A 19,976-nucleotide genomic window follows, 5' to 3' on the forward strand; every position below is an offset into this window, starting at 1 on the left:
CAATCCCTAGACACGATACTGTTTCTGCGGCTCAAAAGCGAATGCACAAGTGACAGGAAATCAAGCCACCAATCAAATCACAAACGTTACTGAAACCAATTCAATGTCTCCAAACTTTCCCACCACTAAATGCAATGATTGCAACTACCTGATTGGTTGTGCTTATCTGATACTGAAAATACCTTGCTATGTTTCCCCTCCGTACACAACAAAGCAGAGATTCATTTATTGGGACGGTTAGTTGTAAAGTTATAATGTATGTCCCACCGAATACTCTCCAGCTCCTTGATACGGAGAAGCGAGATCCAAAACATAGATCGGGGCGGAAACGAACAAGGACTAGTTTTAGTTCGGTAGGAGCATTTATGTAAATTAGTTCTCAAGATTCCCTTTGGGACAGTGCGGGAAATGCAATAATTAGCCATCCTCACGTAAGGATGGTGTTAGGAGCAGAGAGTTTTCCAGTCCCTGCGTTTACACATGGTTTATTCCAAGCCTGTCACATGATATAAGCTTGTGGGCGGGTTGTAAAGGAATTCAGTCATTGATTGGTCGTTGCTTTTTCGCGGGCTGGATAGACGCCCGGCCGCATAAGAGTTTTCTCTACGTCTTCCCCGATTGGCTGCGTCTGGGGGGCACGTGGGGCGACGTTTCGCGCCAGTTTTGGTTGATAGAAGAGAAAGAGAAGCGCGGAAAGTAAGTAAGAGCAAATTTCTCCCAAGAACACCTTCAAGCCGAAGATCCAGAACCATGGCGCCCCGAGACTATTTGGCCGAGAAAGGTAAGCGTGGAACTGTTAAGAGAAATCTTGGGCTTGTTGTAGGACGTCGAATTGGTTATTTAGTTCATACAGGTCTGCTTTGGCTTCCCTCTTGCTCTTATCACCGTCTCTCTCTTATTGAAGACACTGCAGATTGAGCGCATAGATGACGTTTATCGAAAATGCGAACAAACGAGTGACTATTCACGGAATGACTTTAACGATATTTTTTATTGTTCATGCTAGTCTTTAAACAGAGTTGTGTCTTGTAGTTGCTACTATATCGTCAAGCTAACCCGTTACTATCGTGCACCTTTTTAGCTGCAGTGTTTATTTATCTGCTCTGACTTGTTACGGTGAAGACGTCTACGTTGTGATATATTTGTACTTTTTAACTCTTGCTCCGAGTTTACTGAGGAGCTCGCTCGCTAGTTATTAATGTTCCACGGTTTTCTAAGGAAAATGCTGCATCTGTCACATGATGTATTTGTGCTTTAGGAGCTCGAAACTCCGATTGTTGCCGATCCTATTAAATGAGTCCTACTTGTCAGTCCCCTTCCTGTGCTGGTACTTACGTAACTCTAGATAAAAGTGCAGCCAGCAGACCACGATTCTGAGGGCAGTAACGGCCAAGCGGTGTAGCAGGTTTTTTTTTCTAGTCCCGACCCTTCTAACTCCAGTACTTATTGCCTATTTTTTTTATTTTGCAGTAGTTTTAGTTACCACTGTTCTACATTACTTGGCATGAGGTAATGGGGCGTTTAAGAGCCTGCACTAGGGTATCCGGTGTATTTCTAGGTAGCACCCGGGGGAAGCTGTCAGTGCAGTAACAAAGTACCATGGGGCTGACAATCGGAGCTTCACAAACTTAGTCACTTAGTCTGTACCATAAACACCACCGATAAGAACGGGAAACGTTAACCTCTATTTCATTAGCGAAGACCATTTCCTGCATGGGAGCCCATTGCTAGCCTCCGCCCAAGCGCTATGCGCTGACAGAATTGATCGGCCTGCCTGCGGCGCGCTTGCGTCACTATTACGGAACGAGTTGACGTAACGCGTTGCCGCAAGGGCTGCTGGGACTGGCTTGCGCGCGGTCAGTGTATTCTTCCGCGCTCGTCCCGCGTGCTTCGATACGTCGTGGGCTGGTAGAGGAACGGCGACAGTTGCCTGTAGAGTGGCCGGTTGTTCCGGTGTCCGAGGTACGGGGGTCTCTGACGATGGAGAGTGCCATTGTTGAGGGAATTGCACTCGGGTTTCTCGCGGAGGGATCTGTCTTCTGCGAATGCCGTGCCGCCATGTGCTGCTTTGTTTACAAAGAGGAAGATCAGTCGGTGAGACTTGGGAAGCGTGGCTGGGCCTTTGGGGCTGGACCTTCTAAACCAAGAGCGCAGACGACCGTTGTTACAGAATGGCCAAGGAGTGGGGGCCGGAGAGACCATTCTTCTGTCTCGAAGCTTCTTTAGCTACGGACGACAACGAACTGCGCGGGGAGGGGCCCTGCTCAGAAAGCCCTTACCTGTGTTCAGCGGCGGAAACATGCTGGACACGGCTGAAATTGGATTGCGCAGAAAATCAAGCGGACCCGAGTAGAAAGCGTTACGTTAAACAGATAACGTAGAGGAAGCGCCCTTAAACTATTGCTGGAAGTACTCGTCCAACGGGTAGGTATGGGGGTGGGCATACGCTGTCGGGTTCCTTGTGTAGCTGGAAGCGAGCGCTATTGCACCCCTCCAGCGTAAGACAATATACTTTCATAGGTGTGTTGCGCTGGTTGTTGGGCCGTGACTCCAGTGTCCCTTCTCTGCGGTCCCTGGTGTTTTGAATGTTATCGTTGTTTAGCTATGGCTTGTTGTTGACTGGCTGCAGTTGATGGTATCAGTTGTGATGGATAATGTTAATCGGGTCGAATAATCCTCTTATCTCTCCCCTCTACAGAAAAGTGCAAGAGATTCCTTCAAGAGTTCTATACCGATGATGAATTTGGGAAGAAGCACTTCAAGTATGGCAGTCAGCTGGTAAGTTTGGGACTAGGATGTAGAACAGAGTTGGCCCGAGTAGCTTAACTAGAAGGCATGTGGGTGCTCTATACAACATAATAATTGCATGTAATTTTATGGTAGTTGCGGAAGATGCTTGGCCATGGTTTTTGTGTCTATGGGATTGCGCTCTTCAAGAGTGAATGCTCTTGAACGATTAAGTTTTAAAGCACGAGGTGCTGAGGTGGGGATATTGTACTATGATTTTTTTTTTGCCACTAAATGTTTCTCTAGTCTTTAAGGGATGAGGATTAAGTGAGGCGTATTTACCAGTCCTTTGTGGGATGTAAACTAACCACAAATAAAAATATACAACTGCATATGGGGTAACCAGCAATTAGTTGTGTGAAATTATCAAGGGGTGGTAATCCTGTTAGCGCAGCACTTTACGGGGCCGAACTCGAGGGGGTACACAAGGCTGATCAGTTTTCCCGCTCAAAGCAAATTCCGTAAAGATTTAATGGGGCTTCCCTATATCACCCCAACCCTTCCACTGCTTTTAGATATGGGCACCCGATCAATTAGTGACCAGGCTAGGCTTCGCCCTCTCCTTTTATGGGCGAGAATATGGAGAGTTCCAGAAATGTCGAGCTGCGCAGATGGCTTAACCGACGTGTTGGGGTTACCAGGCTGGTCCAAGATCCATTGGTTGAGGGAAGTCAAGCGTCTTCTCGTCAATATGGGCCTAGGCGATGCCTGGGACAATAGAACTGCCCCCCGCCCCAGTCTGTCCTGAAGAAAATTTTTGGGAGTTGGGTAGCTGATGGTAGAACTAGCAATACCAACTTGTGCAGGACCATTTTGGACTTTCTTTTGGTAAAGGATATGTCTTTTTGCGAACCATATTTGGATATTATCACAAAGCGTAGGGATAGGGCTCTGTACTTCCAATTTAGGATAGGTTTACTCCCCGTCGGGGAACTAACATCTAGGTGGAAGGCCCCTGCTCAAACAATTTCTTCTGCCCATTTTGTGAGAACAGGTTAGAGTCAGTCCCGCATTTGTTCTTTGAGTGTCCGGCCTATGTAGCCCCCCGCAGCAGATAGCTAAAACCACTCTGCAGAGAACTTGGAACAAGGTATTACAAGGAGGCCCTACGTATATTGAAAAATGAATCACGGCCCCTCTTTGCTTGTGGTATAGCCAAGTTCCTAGGATGGGCCTGGTGTATTAGATCATCTAGTCTTTTGTATCTTGTTTAATCTGCTTTTTAATATGATCTTATTTAATTTATTGGGGCCATTTGTAGTATGAACTGTACGGCTATTTTCTATGTATTGGCTCCTTTTACTGTTTTATTGTTTAGTCGATGTACTGCTTTTTAACATACTTTGTATATCGAAATAAAGCCTAAATGATGATTATGTTAACACTGTAGCTTGCGTGATATGTCAGTTCCGTGCCGATGTTTTGTATCCAGTTTAGTACATGGATTACGGAGCAGTTTGTTTATACAGCCCACCTAATCCGAAATGGAACTAGATAGTTAAATGTTGCATCGTTCATATACAGGTTAAGTTGGCTCATCGTGAACAAGTGGCCTTGTACATTGACCTCGATGATGTGGCGGAGGAGGACCCGGAGTTGGTAGATTCAATCTGTGAGAACACCCGTCGCTACACCAACCTGTTTGCTGATGCTGTGCAGGAACTATTGCCAGAGTACAAGGAAAAGGAGGTGAGTGCGGCGGTAGTGCATTGTGTGGTGCAGCTTGTTTTAAACTGAGACTGGTGTGGCTGTCCAGGGCAGTGATGTGGACGGGGGCGATGGGCATAATCGCCATAGGCAAGGATGTCTGAACAGTTCCACCTATATGGACCCCGTTTGATCACTTTTGAAAGCCAGGGAGCCCGACGTAAGCGATTTGAACCTCCAAACTACAGTATATATCAAATGCAATTAATACCGTAATTTTTTTAATGTGTAATAAATGACATTCCTGTAAAATCAACTCCCTCCTCAAGTCCGGTCTATGCAGGGCTATAGATGTTTAGTGTTATCTTCTACACTTTGTACTTTGACTGCTCTCACGTCGATCTAAGAATGGCAACTGCATATGTTTGGGGGGAAAAGGTCTAAAGCTATGTCCGGTACAGTTCTGTTGGACCTGTGAGCAGTCTGCATTTTTCAGCAATTAAAAACGGAACCAACATGTAGTAGCCCATAAACAAGTACGGCTAGTTTACATTTGTGGGTGTTCTAAATATTTTTTTATTACAGGTGGTGAATAAGGACACTCTTGATGTTTACATTGAACATCGCCTGATGATAGAACAGCGGGCTCATGACCCCAGTGAGACACGAGACCCACACAATCAGTACCCACCTGAGCTAATGCGCAGATTGTAAGTGGCTTTGGTGGGTAAAGACGCTGGTTGAGCTGTGCAGTGCAAGCACTGATTTTTCATGCATGCTTATTTCTTTTCTTGCAGCGAGCTGTACTTCAAGAGTCCTAGCAGTGCAAAATCCCTTGTGGTGCGTGATGTGAAGGCAGACTCCATTGGAAAGCTGGTGACTGTACGTGGAATCGTCACACGGGTCACAGAGGTCAAACCAATGATGGTGGTGGCTACTTACACATGTGACCAGTGTGGTGCTGAAACATACCAGCCGGTACGTGCCTAGTGTCTGAAAAGCAACAGTCCAGTCTCGTATTAGTCCCAATACTGAATAAATCATGGTAGCAAAGATAGCGTACCACAACATAGGGCATATAGTGCTCCCATTTTGTAGTTGAACCCATTGCTGCATGCTAACAGGGGTTATAACAAATATCCCCTTTGAACCTTGTTGCTACAAACAAGTATATCTAAGTGCTTCATGACGACAGCAGTGACGGGAAGCTCTGAAAAGCAGTTGGAGCCCTCCAAATGCAAGGGCAATTAAATTCACTACATGTTTATAACATCTTAAATTCTCCAGTAATTAAGCCATGGTGTGAATATCTGTACAAACTGGTGCTCTGTTTACAATCTGTTTTGATAGGAAGTTTAGAGTGCGTTAGGTTTGCACTGCAAGGTGGCTGCTTTCAAACCAACTTTAGCTGCATTGGATGTCTTTACTTGGGTCAAATTATAGAATTAGAAGTCAGTGCTCTAAGTGTACTATGATCGTACAACCAGACTTGTGTCTGAAATAGGTTGTTCCTGCTGGTTCTTTTTATTTTGGGGTGTAAAGTGACCAGCTTGTCTTTCTTTTTCTGCCCTGTTTGTAGATCCAGTCTCCAACTTTCATGCCACTTATTATGTGTCCTAGTCGGGACTGTCAGACCAACCGCTCTGGCGGACGCCTCTATCTGCAGACGCGTGGTTCCAAGTTTGTCAAGTTCCAGGAGTTGAAAATTCAGGAGCACGTGAGTAGCGGGGGAAGGTTTTTGTTTTTAGGTTGATCCAGTCAGCTGCTTGGGACCACAGATGGAGGGCAGTATCGCTTATGTGGCGCTTTAAGAAAGCAATGTCCAAGGAATAAACGTCTTGTAATTTTCAGAGGAATGTGATAGAGCTCCACATGTGAACAACCATATAGGAATTAATATTGTGTGGCCATTGGTAGTGTGTTCATAAGCTGAACACTAACTTATTTCCAACTGCCATGTTAGCTCTGGGTTAACTGTCCAATACACGCTATAAAGATGTCTTATAGCATGACCGTACTTTACCTTTGAGGGAAAATCTAAGTAGTTCTATGTAGATCGCAGTAATTGTACGTTGCTGCTGCAATCTTAACATTGTCAGTTATACATGTGGCTGAGGTAGAATGACTATTGGATGTTCAGTGAAATCCTTACCTTGAATATCGGAAGTCTATTTAGCTTCCGGAAAAACATCTGAATACTTATTACAATAAACTCTGGCTCAGTTTTGGTATCTGATTAATGTTTTCATTTGATCTGTTCTTTTCAGAGTGATCAAGTCCCTGTGGGCAACATTCCGCGCAGCATGACCGTCTTTGTGCGTGGTGAGAACACACGTCTTGCTCAACCAGGAGATCACGTCAGCATAACTGGTGTCTTTTTGCCCATGCTAAAGACTGGCTTCCGTCAGGTTGTTCAGGTGAGACCAGCATCCAGGATAGTGGGTAATTTTGGTTCAGTGGCTGCTTATCATTCTTTGCCCATCGTTTTTCAGTGTAAATCTTTACTCTATTCACACGCTGTGCATTCTGCCATCTAGTGGTCGTGTCAGGAATTGACCACCCACCTCTCCTTAGGTCTCGCCTAGGCAGCTCGCGTGCGCGGCTCTAGGGCCTTTAGCCATCGGGTTCCTCCTTTTCAAGCAAAGTTGTGCTGGCATCCACCCTGTGGGAGCGAGCAGCGGCGCGCATGGTAATTAAACATATGGCCCGTACCGCCGCTGCTTGCTCCCACAAGGCGGATGCCAGCACCAGTGCATTTGCCGCCTTTCGGGCCGCGCCGCGCTCCCTCACGCTTGTTAAACAGTCCGTTTCCCATCTTCTACATAGGGATCGACTATTCGTGGTAGTTTCCAAAGTGAATTCAGAAACACTTGTGCCTCTCCTCATCCTGCCAATGGTGAACTAAGAGGCAAGTCAGTTTATATGTGCCCCTGTAGTTAACGAATTTACTATTATACAGTTTATTAAAACAAACGCAGGAGGACCTCTTGTGCAGTCATATATTTCTAGGTCCTCTTATGTGGTGATGAAGGAAAGGGAGGTAAATAAAATAAGTTGCCTAGGATCCCACAACTTGGTCAAGTGGGGAACCTAGGATTGATCCCAGGTGTTCTGATTCCACATTGTGCAATTCAGTCACTATATGTACATGTTCACTTCCTTCCCCCACACACATCTTAACCCCCTATTAACACCGACCACCATCAGTGCAACCCTCTGTCCCACCAGCTGCCAAACATTTTGGCTCCTTGCCATGGCCTAGACATTCAGATGAAAGGTATATGTTGGACAAAAGGTCTATTCAAGTCTGTGTTCCTCTGCAACTCGTCCTCCACTGTAGTAACAAAACAATCGATGTACAGCATGTGAATCTGTAAACGATTCATGCTGCAAAACAGTTTCTTGCGGTCGTGTAGTTTTGCAGCTTGAACTTTCTGGATTCACAAGCAAACCAGTCAACTTCTGCCAAGAAGATGGGAGGAAACAGCACACAGAAGAGGAGAAATCTGAAGATTGAAACAAAGGTGGGAGCTTCCAGAGGAAGCATACAGATGTCACATGGGGACATCAAATGGATGCCCAACAGAGTAAAAGGACAAAGTCTTTTTAGGCAGAAGAACTTGGCCACTAGATGGCGGAATAACGCAGTGTCTAAATTCTGCAAGCTGCAAAACTGTCGGGTAAACCGTTAATCAAGCTTCCATGGGAGTCAATGAATAGTCCTTGTTTGTACCGGGAGATCTAGAACTGGGTCAGAAGTAATGCAAGTAATATAAGACTCCACTGAAGTTTTGGATGGGGCTAACCTAGATTTTCTTCTCCAGGGGCTGCTGTCTGAGACCTACCTCGAGACACATCGGCTCATAAAGATGAATAAGACAGAAGATGACGAGATGGGGACTGGGGAGTTGACTGAAGAGGAACTGAGGCTCATCACAGGTGGGAACTTGCTATATTGGTGAAAGGAAAGAAGGAATAGCACGAATGCTGAGAGTGGAGTTGTAATTGATAAGGTAGGGGGTGACCATGGACGTATCTGTTCTAGGAATGAATTTCCGAGCCTCGTTTGGTTTGTGCCATGGTGCATAGTGCCGTTTGTGCCAGTCTCCAGAGTAGTCCATAGTTTGAGTTGCACAGTAGTTGAATTGGGTAAATAGTTGGTGGGAAGGAAGTATATTTCACTTTTCTTTTCCTTTGGTTTTTCAGAGGAGGATTTCTATGAGAAACTAGCAGCCTCCATTGCCCCGGAGATCTACGGGCATGAGGATGTGAAGAAGGCGCTGCTGTTGCTGCTTGTGGGGGGCGTGGATCACTCCCCCAGGGGAATGAAGATCCGAGGTGCATATACTAACTTTCTCATTTGCTACTGTTACTAGTCTCTTAGCTTGTCTTACCTTTTGGTCTGTTACATTCACTCAAGTGCTTTGTTAGCTGGTTAAGATCTTTCTTGAACCACACTAGTCTACCTTTTTAATGTGTGCGTTCTTTAAAATGCAATTGTGTTCTCAATCCGTGCTTGTGCTAATGTTCCTTCTTCCTTCAGGAAACATTAACATCTGCCTTATGGGAGATCCTGGTGTGGCCAAGTCTCAGCTCCTGTCCTACATAGATCGCCTGGCCCCTCGCAGTAAGTGACTAATCGTTTGGTTTGGGTGGGGGATTCTCTTATCTATAACTCCATCTTTAGGAGTCGCGCACACTTCTGTTAACAGAGGTCCTGGCTTTTGTTCTTAATTGGTCTTTCCAACAATTATAATACTGGCCCAAGCGAATTGTTTGTTGTGCTGTTTACTTCTGCAAAACCCCATTTGGGAATTGCTAGCACACGTCAACGGATGGAATTGTGTGATTTTCCGGGTTGATGCTTGTAGGGGGAAGCTTTAAATGCTGTGCTTGAGGCCCTGGCATCTAGCATTATTTTGCCAGCTTTACTGGGTGGCAACATTCATCTTCTAAATGAAATGTGTACGGAGAAGCTTAATCCAGTCCCATCCACACAGCTCTTGGATGAGGCAAAAGCAAACTGCTGCCAAAACACCTTTATTTTAAGTAATGCTCTAGAGCGTGATTTTCCAACTAGTTTCTTGTGAGCCGTCTAGAAATTATGTGCGGCCCACCACTAACTAGAAGCTTAGTTTAATATGTATCGCTAAATTCAAAAGCCTTAGATTTTTTTTGTGTGTACATAACTCTTAAGTTGGAAATTTAAAGAAAAAATGCCCCCCACCCCCATATAGTTAAAGCTTACATTTGAAGCCATGATCTCTTAATACCTTGGTGCCAGGGCCATTGCAGCTATAACTGTTAACCGTGTATGGGAATTCCAAATTGATAAGTTGCCTACGACTTAAATGATGCCTGCTGCATGTGGAATCTTGTCTGCCTACCATTGCAACCAGTACTGGCGCCTGATTCTTTGTGTTAGAAGCGGATTTTCTTGCATAAATGTTTGGGGGCCCTCTTATAGCATGATGTTGGCAAGTCTAATAAGCTCCTTCCCCCACAGGCCAGTACACCACCGGGCGAGGCTCTTCCGGTGTGGGCTTGACTGCGGCGGTGATGAAGGACCCAGTGACGGGGGAGATGACTCTGGAGGGCGGAGCCCTGGTGCTCGCTGACCAGGGCATCTGCTGCATAGATGAGTTTGATAAGATGATGGACAGTGACCGAACCGCCATCCACGAAGTGATGGAACAGCAGACCATATCCATTGCCAAGGTACTGCGTGGGCTCCTGCCGGGTAGGCTGAGTTTAGTAGCACGTCATCGGCATGAGCAGTTATGAACCTTCTTTTATTCATCTCACAGGCTGGCATCATGACCACGCTGAATGCCCGCTGCTCCATCTTGGCAGCTGCCAACCCTGCCTACGGACGCTACAACCCCAAGAAGACAGTGGAGCAGAACATCCAGCTGCCTGCAGCCCTACTCTCCCGCTTCGACCTCCTGTGGCTGATCCAAGACAAGCCTGACCGAGACAACGACCTCCGGTTAGTCGTCGGTGGCTTCGGTGTAGTGAGGCTTGAACACTTCTCTTGTTAGTTGCAGAGACGGTGGACTGACCGGAAGCTACTCTTTCTTTCAGGCTCGCCCAGCACATCACATACGTGCACCAGCACAGCAAGCAGCCGCCGTCCCAGTTTGTGCCTCTGGACATGAAGCTCATGAGGTGAGGCGCCTTGATTTTTATGTAACGCGAAACCTGTTGCAGTAATGTTGGACTTGGCTTAAGTTGCTCGTGCTTTCTGGGCCTTTTTAAAAAAAAAAAAAAAAAAAATCTTTCAGTGTATGTTAATTCTTTGGAAGTTAAGCCAGGCCAGCTAGTGACTGCCACAGTGCTGAAGGGCCGTGCCTGTCGCTGCCTGCTCGGGTCATCCTTGCATGATGTAGCATGTCCTTGGATAGCGTGTTGAGGTGGTTTAGAGCTGCTTTAGTGTGTATGAACCAGGCAGTGCTCTAGGCAGGCTCAGATGGCCCGATACCTAGGCTTTTAGGTACCCACAGCACGTTTAGTGTGTCTCCTGCTGGAATTATTTTAAGCCCTAGGTGTTGGCTGTATAGTTTTGTTAAAGCTTAACGTCTGAGTTGGATTTACAGCTCTATGTATGTGCCCCTACACTCACTACCCCCTCCCACACTACAGCCAGCCGTAAGCACTGCATCATTCTTTCGGTGGCACACTCCCTCAACCCCAGCATGCAGCAGCACACCTGGCTGCTGCTCTCACCCCATCGCAGCCTCCTTCACGGCCGGTTCCAATGTTAAAAGCTGCAGCCGAATCCCTTTGCCGCAAGACATGCCACATATCGTATAATAATGGGGCCCAGCACCCTCAGCTGGTGTCCAGCCCCAGGCTGGCTGAAGCAATGGGCTTGATATGCTTCTCGAGGAGCGGATTGGCTCAAAGTGTTTACTCCGATGCTCCTTTGACAATTGCTTGTATTTAAATCAAGAGACGCTGAACCGCTTTGATTGTAAGCATGCTGATGTGTCTATGGTGGTAAATCTGGACCAGTCACCTCGTCTTAAATGCAAGTCCTGGTACTTCTACAGCTCGCTGACCTTTTCCCTTCTCTTTAGGCGCTACATCAACATGTGCAAGAGTAAGCACCCTGCAATCCCGGAGTCCCTGGCTGATTACCTGACTGCTGCCTACGTAGAGATGAGGAAGGAAGCTCGGACCAACAAGGACACGACGTTCACCTCGGCTAGAACGCTGCTGTCAGTGCTCCGGCTCTCCACGGCTCTGGTTTGTACTCTTAACCCGTGGGGAGTGGCCTATGTTGTAGCAGAGGTGGTGATCACTTATCTCCTAGCGATGGACTGTATCTGCTGCTTCCAATTCAGACTGACTCTCCAGGATTAAAGTGCTTACAGTGCAAGTAGTTTCTGTATGTCCTACTGCATTGTGGGTACTTGCAGCCCTGGAGGGTCCCTTGCTGCAGCAACTGCTCGTCTACATCCTGCCTTACGACCGGCTTCATTGGAAGACCTAGGGTGGACTTTGGCTTGGCTTTACTTGTCTCTGGGACTCCAAAGTGCTGTTCGTGCAGGTAGTGTACCCCATTCTACTGCACATGCAGCACTTCCGAGCCCTCGCTGACGCACTCGACTGATCCTCAGGCTGGGCATGAATAGCAGCGGAAGTGTTTCGAGCCTGCGTGCAGTGTTTTATTGTGGGGCTGGCTTCTGGTGGGCTCCATGTTGTCATTCTCCGTTCAATGTCGAACGTTCTACTCTTGCTGGTTCCGGTCCGTTTTGCTGGGTTAGCAGTCAGTCTGGACTTTTTTCTGCTGTGCAAACCCATGCAAAACAGATCGTGACTGAAGCAGAAACACCTGCCGCTGCTCCGCATTGTATTGTTTTTTTTTTCTCTAAGCAACCCCTTGCTTAATGTATTTTACTGCAGCCCTTGCAGACTTGGAATCAGGACTGCGATAAGTTGCTATTCATATTTGCAGTAGCTTCTGTCACAGGACTTGATTAACAGTGTGTGGTTTATTTCCCTACGAGGCTAGGTTTTAATTGCAGGTTTTGATGGGTGAGCTTTGAAGGTTTCTTCTCTGCTTAATATTTTCACTGCTAACGTTCAAGTGCCCTATTTACTTGAAGATTTAAATCACTTACAGGGACCTTAGTTTGACTTGAAATCCTGAATGGTGCTACTTTTGGAATTTGATGCTCAAAATGGGGGAGCTGCCTTAAGAGAACAGTACTCTGGCCTCTTCTGCAATGTTTTTGCATAGCAAATGTTTTTGGCAATACTGAATCCTTTTATTTTTCATGTATTTAGATTTCAAGAACCGCACTCCCATAGGCATGTTCGTATAGCTGTAGTAGGTTTTATTTTCAAGCAATGCATTGCTTCAGTCTTCTGCCAGGGAGCCAGTGTTTAGGCTTTCAAAGAGCCTCCAGAAGCATTCTTCTGCTGGTGACAACCCTTGAGTTGTCGCTCCGGCTTGGAGTAATTACTAGTTCTAGAATTTCCTAGTCTGCTCCTTTCTTAGCCAGTTCCACGGGCATGTCTGCAGTCATAACTGCTAGAGGCAGAATCTAATAAACAAGTCTAGTCCGAGGCCTGTTAGCGCCATTACCTGCATACAATCGAGAAGTAATGGGTAACTAAGCTTCATTCTTTGGTCTGGTTATGTAGCTTGCTTCCCCCTCCCTACAATGCTGGGTTGCAGGTGTAGCGAACTTTATCTGTCTATATGAACTAGCTGCATGTTTTTGCCTTGGGCAGGAAGCCTTTATCCTCCTTGTCTGTAGGTGGTGATCCAGGATTGGCCAGTGTTGAGAGGCGGAGACATGAGCAATTGCTGACCTTTGCATTGGGCATTGCACTTGTCTCGGTCTGACAGTGCTGGCATAGCGCTGCGGAGTCCGGGTTAAGTGTTCAGCATCGGGGCTGGCTGCAGCCCCCTGGGGGGGGGGGTGGGGAACGGGGTGCCTTTTATTACTCTTTGATGCTTACCTGAAACACGTTTTTAATGATCTCTAGACCAGATTATGGCTAACATGCAAAGTACTACGACTAACTCATTTTAATGCGGCTAGATAGGCTGAGATCGGAGCATGTTTGAACCAATGTTTTGCCTTTGATAACGAATCTTGTGTGCCCCGTGGTTAACAGTGCATCGCTTCTCCTAGGCCCGCCTGCGGTTGGTGGATACGGTTGAAAAGGAAGATGTCAATGAGGCCATGAGGCTGATGGAGATGTCCAAGGATTCTTTAGTGGGCGACAAGGGGCAGGCAGCCAGGTAAGGAACTCTGGTCTGCTTCCCATTCACTGGGAGAGTCCCATAATAGCTTGCCATGTGGGACATGATTTGCTTGGCAGCTTGCAGTGTGGTGCTCTGCTCCACGTTCCTTGTGACAGTAGTGAATTTGGTCTTACGGTAACTAGTGTTTGCCGTGGGTGTGCTGCTTTTGCTGCCTGGGGCCCAACGCTCGGGCTTCTTTGGGTTGTAGTAAGCAGCTCGTAAATGAGTCTTCGTGTGTGCCGGAGAACAAACACTAGCTCCTCTTAGTCGTGGTGCTGTGTTACTTACATCTAAAAGGAATTGATCAGGCGTGATTTTTACCAAAAGTTTCGCACCAAGAAAGCATGGTCCCTAGAAAAGCAGAACATCCAGAGCAAAAGTGGAGATAAATATTGGGGTGAAGTGAGAATTGGAGCGGTTTCCTTTTGCCAGTTTGTTAGGGCTCTAGGGTCAATGCTACTTGATGATTGGGGCATATGCCCTTCCACCTGACATGTCTTGATCTTGTTTCTTTCAGGACTCAACGCCCTGCTGATGTCATCTTCGCTGCGATCCGTGAGATGGTACCAGAGAAGGGCATGCGAAGCGTCAAGCTTTCAGAGGCCGAGCAGCGATGTGTCTCAAAGGGCTTCACACCAGCACAATTTGAGGCAGCCCTGGAGGAGTATGAGGAGCTCAATGTCTGGCTGGTGAACCAAGCCCGCACCAAGATAACCTTTGTCTAAGCTACACCTAGTGTGAACTCTGCAGACTTAACAGGGCACTCGCAGTGCAATGCTGTGGTGGAAGCAAGGGGGCTGCTGGCACTAGTAATCAGTGCTAGACTGGACAACACTGCTGAACTGCCCTGTGTGCAGCCTCCTAAGGGACTGAAACCAAGTGTACATGCTGGAAGCAAACTTGTTTTACATTTGGAAGATCTGGTGCTCTATTTTGGGAGCATTGGTTACCCTGTTCTCTAACCACATTTGCTTCTGTTTGCTTTTTAAATGTAGATGGCTTCATGCCTTCTCAGCCAATAAAATGTACTTTTTCTATGCCCAAGCTTCTGTTTGCTTACCTTGCATTGGATGAGCTGTTGCAGCGTGGTAGGTATGCATGGATGCCCAGGGTTTTCATGTTTGACTAGGCCACGTCATCTGTTTTTTTTTTATAGGTTAACCAGTGGCAGTGAAAATGTGTGATGTGACTTTCAGATGAACATCTGACAGTTCATTAGAGCCATGGTTGACCACCAATAGATGACTTAATCAGGGCTGCAATTTAAAAATACTTGTTTACAGGACTAGACGCTTTGGCTGGGCTGGCCGGGAGTACAAAATGTTAACATTCAAATAAAGATGCTGTTTTTTTGAAAATCACCTTATGGCTCCCTCTTATATGGATGAAAAGAATAGTGTTATGAACTTGTGACTTGCTCTGAATTTTCATTGCAAGTCTTACGAAATCCATAGGGTTCCCACTTGTATAAGGTCGCTATAGTAGTTCCCGAGCACTGGAACTGAATAGCACCTTTGCTTAACATGATCTAGACTAGCAACAGTACGGTCACTTGAGGGCCAACACTGCCCAGTTTAACTGTGCTTGACCACCAAAAGACTGGCTTAAGCACAATGAGCTGACAAGGCCTCTGGTTCACATGTGTCAAGCTGCTCGTCTGTCAGATTTCAAGTATTTTGTGTTCCATCTGGGTAGTTGTGGGATTGCAGTTACGGTCTAACAATGCAATCATACTCCCGTTTGAGTTATTGGTCTTTGTACATGTTTTTCTTGCGGATACAATGTACATTGCTAGTGGGGTTGATGCAAGGGAAGGCTTTAATGAGGTCTAGAAGCTTCCATATATTGGTTCTTGGTACATCCTCAGTGACCCCTTTCTGATTAATCCATATACCTGCCGACTGCTTCCTTGTTGCAGGTGCCACCCTGTGCTGGTAGACGGCGCTAGAACCATCACACAGGTCTTCCTATTCACATATACCAACGCAGATCCGGAGCTGCTCAGTCTTAGTGGTATTTTTCGGTCTTGCCTAGGTAGTGCTTGCACTGTATCTTTGAGAACTGCTGTGTTGGAGTATGGACTTGAAGTGCCGCTGATTTTCTGCCCATCTTATCAATTGGCTCCTGTTACTGTCCTTTCCAAATGATTGCTTTGGATTCATGAATAAGGTTGGTACCTCCTTTTCTACATTTGTATCCTCCCATGAATACTGTACCTTTTACTTGTGGTGTCACGTTGTTTTATTTACAGTCTGTAGGCCTTCAATTTAAGGATCTTGTTTACGACCCCCTCCCCTTGCTGTGGCATTCCTGTATAGCTGAACCCTGCTCTCCCAGAAGTGCTGGCTAACCCCAGGGGCTCTTACCATTCATGAAAGGAGCCTGGTTAATCCACTTAGCTCTTAACAATCAAGACTAAGGCAAAATTCAGCCTTCCAGAGTGGCCTATTTTCTTGGCAGTACATTTTAGGAGAAGTTCGACAATACCATATTGTTTTTATCAATGGACGTTAGGAAGTCCCAAAATGCCACTTTTGATTCTCCTAGCAGGAATTGGTTAATAACTTCTTGACATGTTAAGCTATGTGGCAGGGGATCTGCAATGGTAAAAATGACATGCCATTTTTCCAACACCAAGGCTTAAAAACCCGCCTATATCTACAGCACTCCACCCCCTGGAGCACCTAGGGGAGACATTACGGGTTTCAGAGTACATAGGAATATTGCAGAGTCTCCCTCCAGTGTTTCTAGCACAAGTCAATTTTGTGGAGCACTATCACAATGTGGGGCATGAAATGTGCAATGTCACTTTGCACAGGGCACATAACTCAGTTTATTAGCGTTCTTAGAAATACCAGACCCCACCCGTGACACCTAGGGGATACACTATGTACCTTATATGCCCAAACGCTGTATTTTTAAGTGCCTCAAACTCCAAAGTTTGAACACAATTTGCGTTTCAAAAGCAGTCCTGCAACACAGGACTGCTTTTAAACTAACCTTAAGCTCCAGCAATGTGCCCATGCAAGTGCGGAAAAAGCAGAGCCCAGTCACCAAAAAGTTCGGGGGTGCCCAGGGCACAGGATGACTTTGCAATAGTCAGTATAACATGCTTGCAGAGTAATCTGCAGCGCCAGTGACCGCCCACTAAAACCAGACTCTTGCAACTCATTTCACACACATAGCTCCAGTGGCTGCTGTCTCGCCTGCCCACACAAAGCGCAGTCAGGACTTCCCTGTGCAATCGTCTGATGCAACCAGTAAATTGGCTCGGCAAGTTAATGCAACAATAGTTGTTTCACTCCTTCTCCTGGCAAATTTCTACAGAAGTCTGTCCGCTCACTGCGGCACATTCCTGTCCTTTTAAAACACTTTGATGGTTCCGGACATGGCCTACTTTGCATAAAAGCACATATTAAAATCTCAGTATTGTCTTTAAGAGGCCTTCAACCACTCCTGGTTTAGGGAAACACATTCTCTCTACCCCTTCAAAATTTGCTCTGAAATGTGGCAGCCATTTTTAAAAGCTTGTGATAATTTTTAAGTTATGGCATTTTAATATACTTTAGTGTGTACAAAGGTAGAGCATGTTGAATTTCCTGTTAAATTTGGAACAGTGAAGGGTTGACCTTTGAAAACCATGCTGGACACAAGAGCTCGTGTTGGTTTTTCCTTACGATTTTATGACTCATACATGCCAATAGACCATGCAGGCTGTAGACTCCCATTTTGAAAGACAAAAATGACTTGATTTTTCCTGTCTCTGCATTAACAGAAGTCAGTGGGAGAAATATATTCGGACTTATCTTTTTAAAATCTCTAAAATGTGCCTGTAGTCCCATTACTAAGCTTATCACCAGTGCTTGTACAGTGGACATTGTGTGCACTGCTTATTGTGAAATGCACTCCTGCGCCTTGCCATGTTAACTGGAGTCTTCCCATCCAGTTTAGGATTTGTTACCATCACGAGGAGCTGGGCCCTAATCTGATATAGGACACCATGAAACGTGTTACAAGGGCGCTTATTTAATTGGAGAATGCAATTCCTTGCTATGAAATTGTAATGCAAAGAACCCTTTATTTTAAATGGGGCACGTGGCACACAGTGAATTATTCTCTGGGGTACAAAGAGCAGTTATAGGAAAAAACCCTGCGCACTGCAATGAATGTAGCATGTTGTAAGGGTCGGGCCCTAGGCCCCCATGCAGTTAAAATGGTCACTTGGATACTGGTATTATCTGGAACAAGCCCATGGCATGTCCGCCTGACCCCATGTCTTCGCAGACCTCTCGCAGGTCCTATGCTCTTTGGCGCTTTCCACTGTACCTTGCGCACCTGGTCCATTCCTTTTCAGCAACCTCACCTTCCTTTCCCAGCCACTGCATCAGTTGCTTGCACTTAAGACTACCCCCCACTTCAAACTATGTGCCGGGTAGCCTTCTACTATTCCTTGTGCTGTGCTTCTTGTGGGGTTCGTTGCATTTAGTTTTCAGTCACAGAACAGGCCCCTTTGTGCTGCTGCCTGTTGAGCTATGGGCAACCTTCATGTCCTGGGGGCTGTTACGCTGTACAAGTTGTGCTAGAAGACTGTTGCAGTAACCACTAGGTGGTGCTACAGGCACCTTGCATTGCAGTGCCTCATTCAGAAGGCCATGCAGCCTTTCCTGACCAGCTGTCTGAATACCTTCAGGGGGTACACTTTGGAAGCAACAGGGCCACTCCAGGTTCTCTCCCCTGCTGCAGTCGGTGTTACTCCAATACAGGTGCCCCTCCTCATTAACTGCCACAGCAGCCTCCCTGTGCTGCAGTCATGTCCCTGCGCAGTTACTTCAAATTAATTTGTTTCTTCACTGTAGGCCGTGGTGCCTCCTGTGACCTCTAGGTGGGGCTGCCACCACTCCTCACTCAGCTGGCTGTCCACAGCCTCCGCCTAGCTGGGCTGCATCCAAGTCCTTGCCATTTCCTGTGGCAGTCGCTCTTCCATGACAGACCGTGCAGGGTCTTCTCACATTGCTGACATGGACCCACACACCACTCCTCCCTCTGCAGGTGGAGCACTTCTCCAAATGGTCTTACACCATCTTAACTTTGGCACTGCAAGTCTTGTACCTTCAAAGCAGGCAAGTGAGGTGCCACAGCTGTGATGCAGGGTTGCTCCCCAGGATAAAGGCGCAGGATGCCTACACACTTCTCTCCTCTGCAGGTCCTACCGCTGCCTCAATGTTGGCGCAGTTTCGTTGCCTGTGCGGGCACTTCAGGAATGGGAGAGGCTCATCTCCCTGCATGGTCGACTACAGGCACCTGCTGCGGCCTGCCAAACCCCCTTTCCTTCTTGCTTGAGGCCTCATTCTGCCATCACTTATGCTCACCTCATGCCCGATGAGTCAGCAGCTGCTTCACCTGTCCAGAATCGCCTCACTGGGGTTGCAGCAAGCAGAACATTTGACCAGCTCTCCCATCGTGCTTCAAGGGACTTGTTGGTAAACCCCGGGCAACCGGGTTAGCAGTCACCCGGTCTTTCCCAACACATGGGGTAGCTTGGCTCGAGCGGTCGGGGGTCAGGCACCGTGTTAAGCGTACGTCAAACCCACACAATAACCATGCGTTCATCCGTTCCAAAAACGACTACACCGTAAATTTATGAAAATCTTTGTGTTTATCTTAATTTTCTTAGTTGCAGGGTTATGTCACAAATACAATACAGAAGGATTTTCTTCAGAAATAGCAGGTCAATTAAATAATGACACTTTACAGGTGCAATAAATAGGATTAGGTCATAAATACACAAGAAATAAATAAAGGTGCGATAAATACATAGGGCAAATAAATACTGTCAGACAATAAATACCAGGCAGGAATAAATACAGTCAGACAATAAATAACACTCCTTCAATAAATAATATAAGTAGTCAAACAATTGCAAATCAGATTACATTAATGAGGTAGATTGATTTTACCATGCCCAAGTACAGCTTGTGGTCACTGGGGTGGCCTGGGGATGTCCCACCTAGGGTGGTTGAGGCTGGGGCCTAAGCTGAGGTAGAATGAGGGTACCCTAAGGTTCTGGCTCACCAACTACACAGTCCCTCACACAGGTCCCTGCACCAGTCTCAGTTCACCCCCCCCCCCCCCCCCCAGCACCTAGAATGGTCTTTTATGGCTCCACAGGGCCTCAGATGCCCTTTCCACCACTTACTGCCCTTTTCTCGGTGTTCGGCTCCACTCGGCGCCGGGTCGACGTCGATGGGCGGCTCCGGTTCGATGACGAGTCGATCGGTTC

General features: G+C 46.7%; 1 protein-coding gene across 2 annotated transcripts; it reads left to right on the forward strand.

Moving 5' to 3' along the window:
• Nucleotides 1-622: 622 nt before the first annotated feature.
• Nucleotides 623-14,735, forward strand: MCM7 (minichromosome maintenance complex component 7). Of its 2 annotated transcripts, none has more exons than XM_085637310.1 (16): nucleotides 623-781; nucleotides 2,699-2,778; nucleotides 4,312-4,476; nucleotides 5,020-5,144; nucleotides 5,232-5,412; nucleotides 6,014-6,151; nucleotides 6,702-6,851; nucleotides 8,259-8,373; nucleotides 8,641-8,772; nucleotides 8,978-9,061; nucleotides 9,941-10,152; nucleotides 10,242-10,423; nucleotides 10,519-10,602; nucleotides 11,514-11,682; nucleotides 13,584-13,693; nucleotides 14,214-14,735. In XM_085637310.1, exons 1-16 carry the CDS (start codon nucleotides 751-753, stop codon nucleotides 14,419-14,421), a joined length of 2,166 nt encoding a protein of 721 aa, XP_085493436.1. In that variant the 5' UTR covers nucleotides 623-750; the 3' UTR covers nucleotides 14,422-14,735. The 2 variants fall into 2 exon arrangements, with proteins under 2 accessions (XP_085493436.1, XP_085493437.1); XM_085637311.1 differs by lacking the exon at nucleotides 623-781 and adding an exon at nucleotides 1,863-2,424.
• The last annotated feature ends 5,241 nt before the right edge of the window (nucleotides 14,736-19,976 follow it).

Source organism: Triturus cristatus, chromosome 12 (genome assembly GCF_964204655.1).
Source record: "Triturus cristatus chromosome 12, aTriCri1.1, whole genome shotgun sequence".
NCBI classification, from domain to species: domain Eukaryota; kingdom Metazoa; phylum Chordata; class Amphibia; order Caudata; family Salamandridae; genus Triturus; species Triturus cristatus.

What these genes read in the sequence shown, in the direction of transcription:
- MCM7 (XM_085637310.1), top strand. Translation starts at nt 751, where the DNA reads ATGGCGCCCCGAGACTATTTGGCCGAGAAAG. An exon ending in TCAAGTATGGCAGTCAGCTG is followed by an intron (nt 2,779 to 4,311) that starts GTAAGTTTGGGA and finishes GTTCATATACAG; the next exon opens with GTTAAGTTGGCTCATCGTGA. An exon ending in AGATCGCCTGGCCCCTCGCA is followed by an intron (nt 9,062 to 9,940) that starts GTAAGTGACTAA and finishes CTTCCCCCACAG; the next exon opens with GCCAGTACACCACCGGGCGA.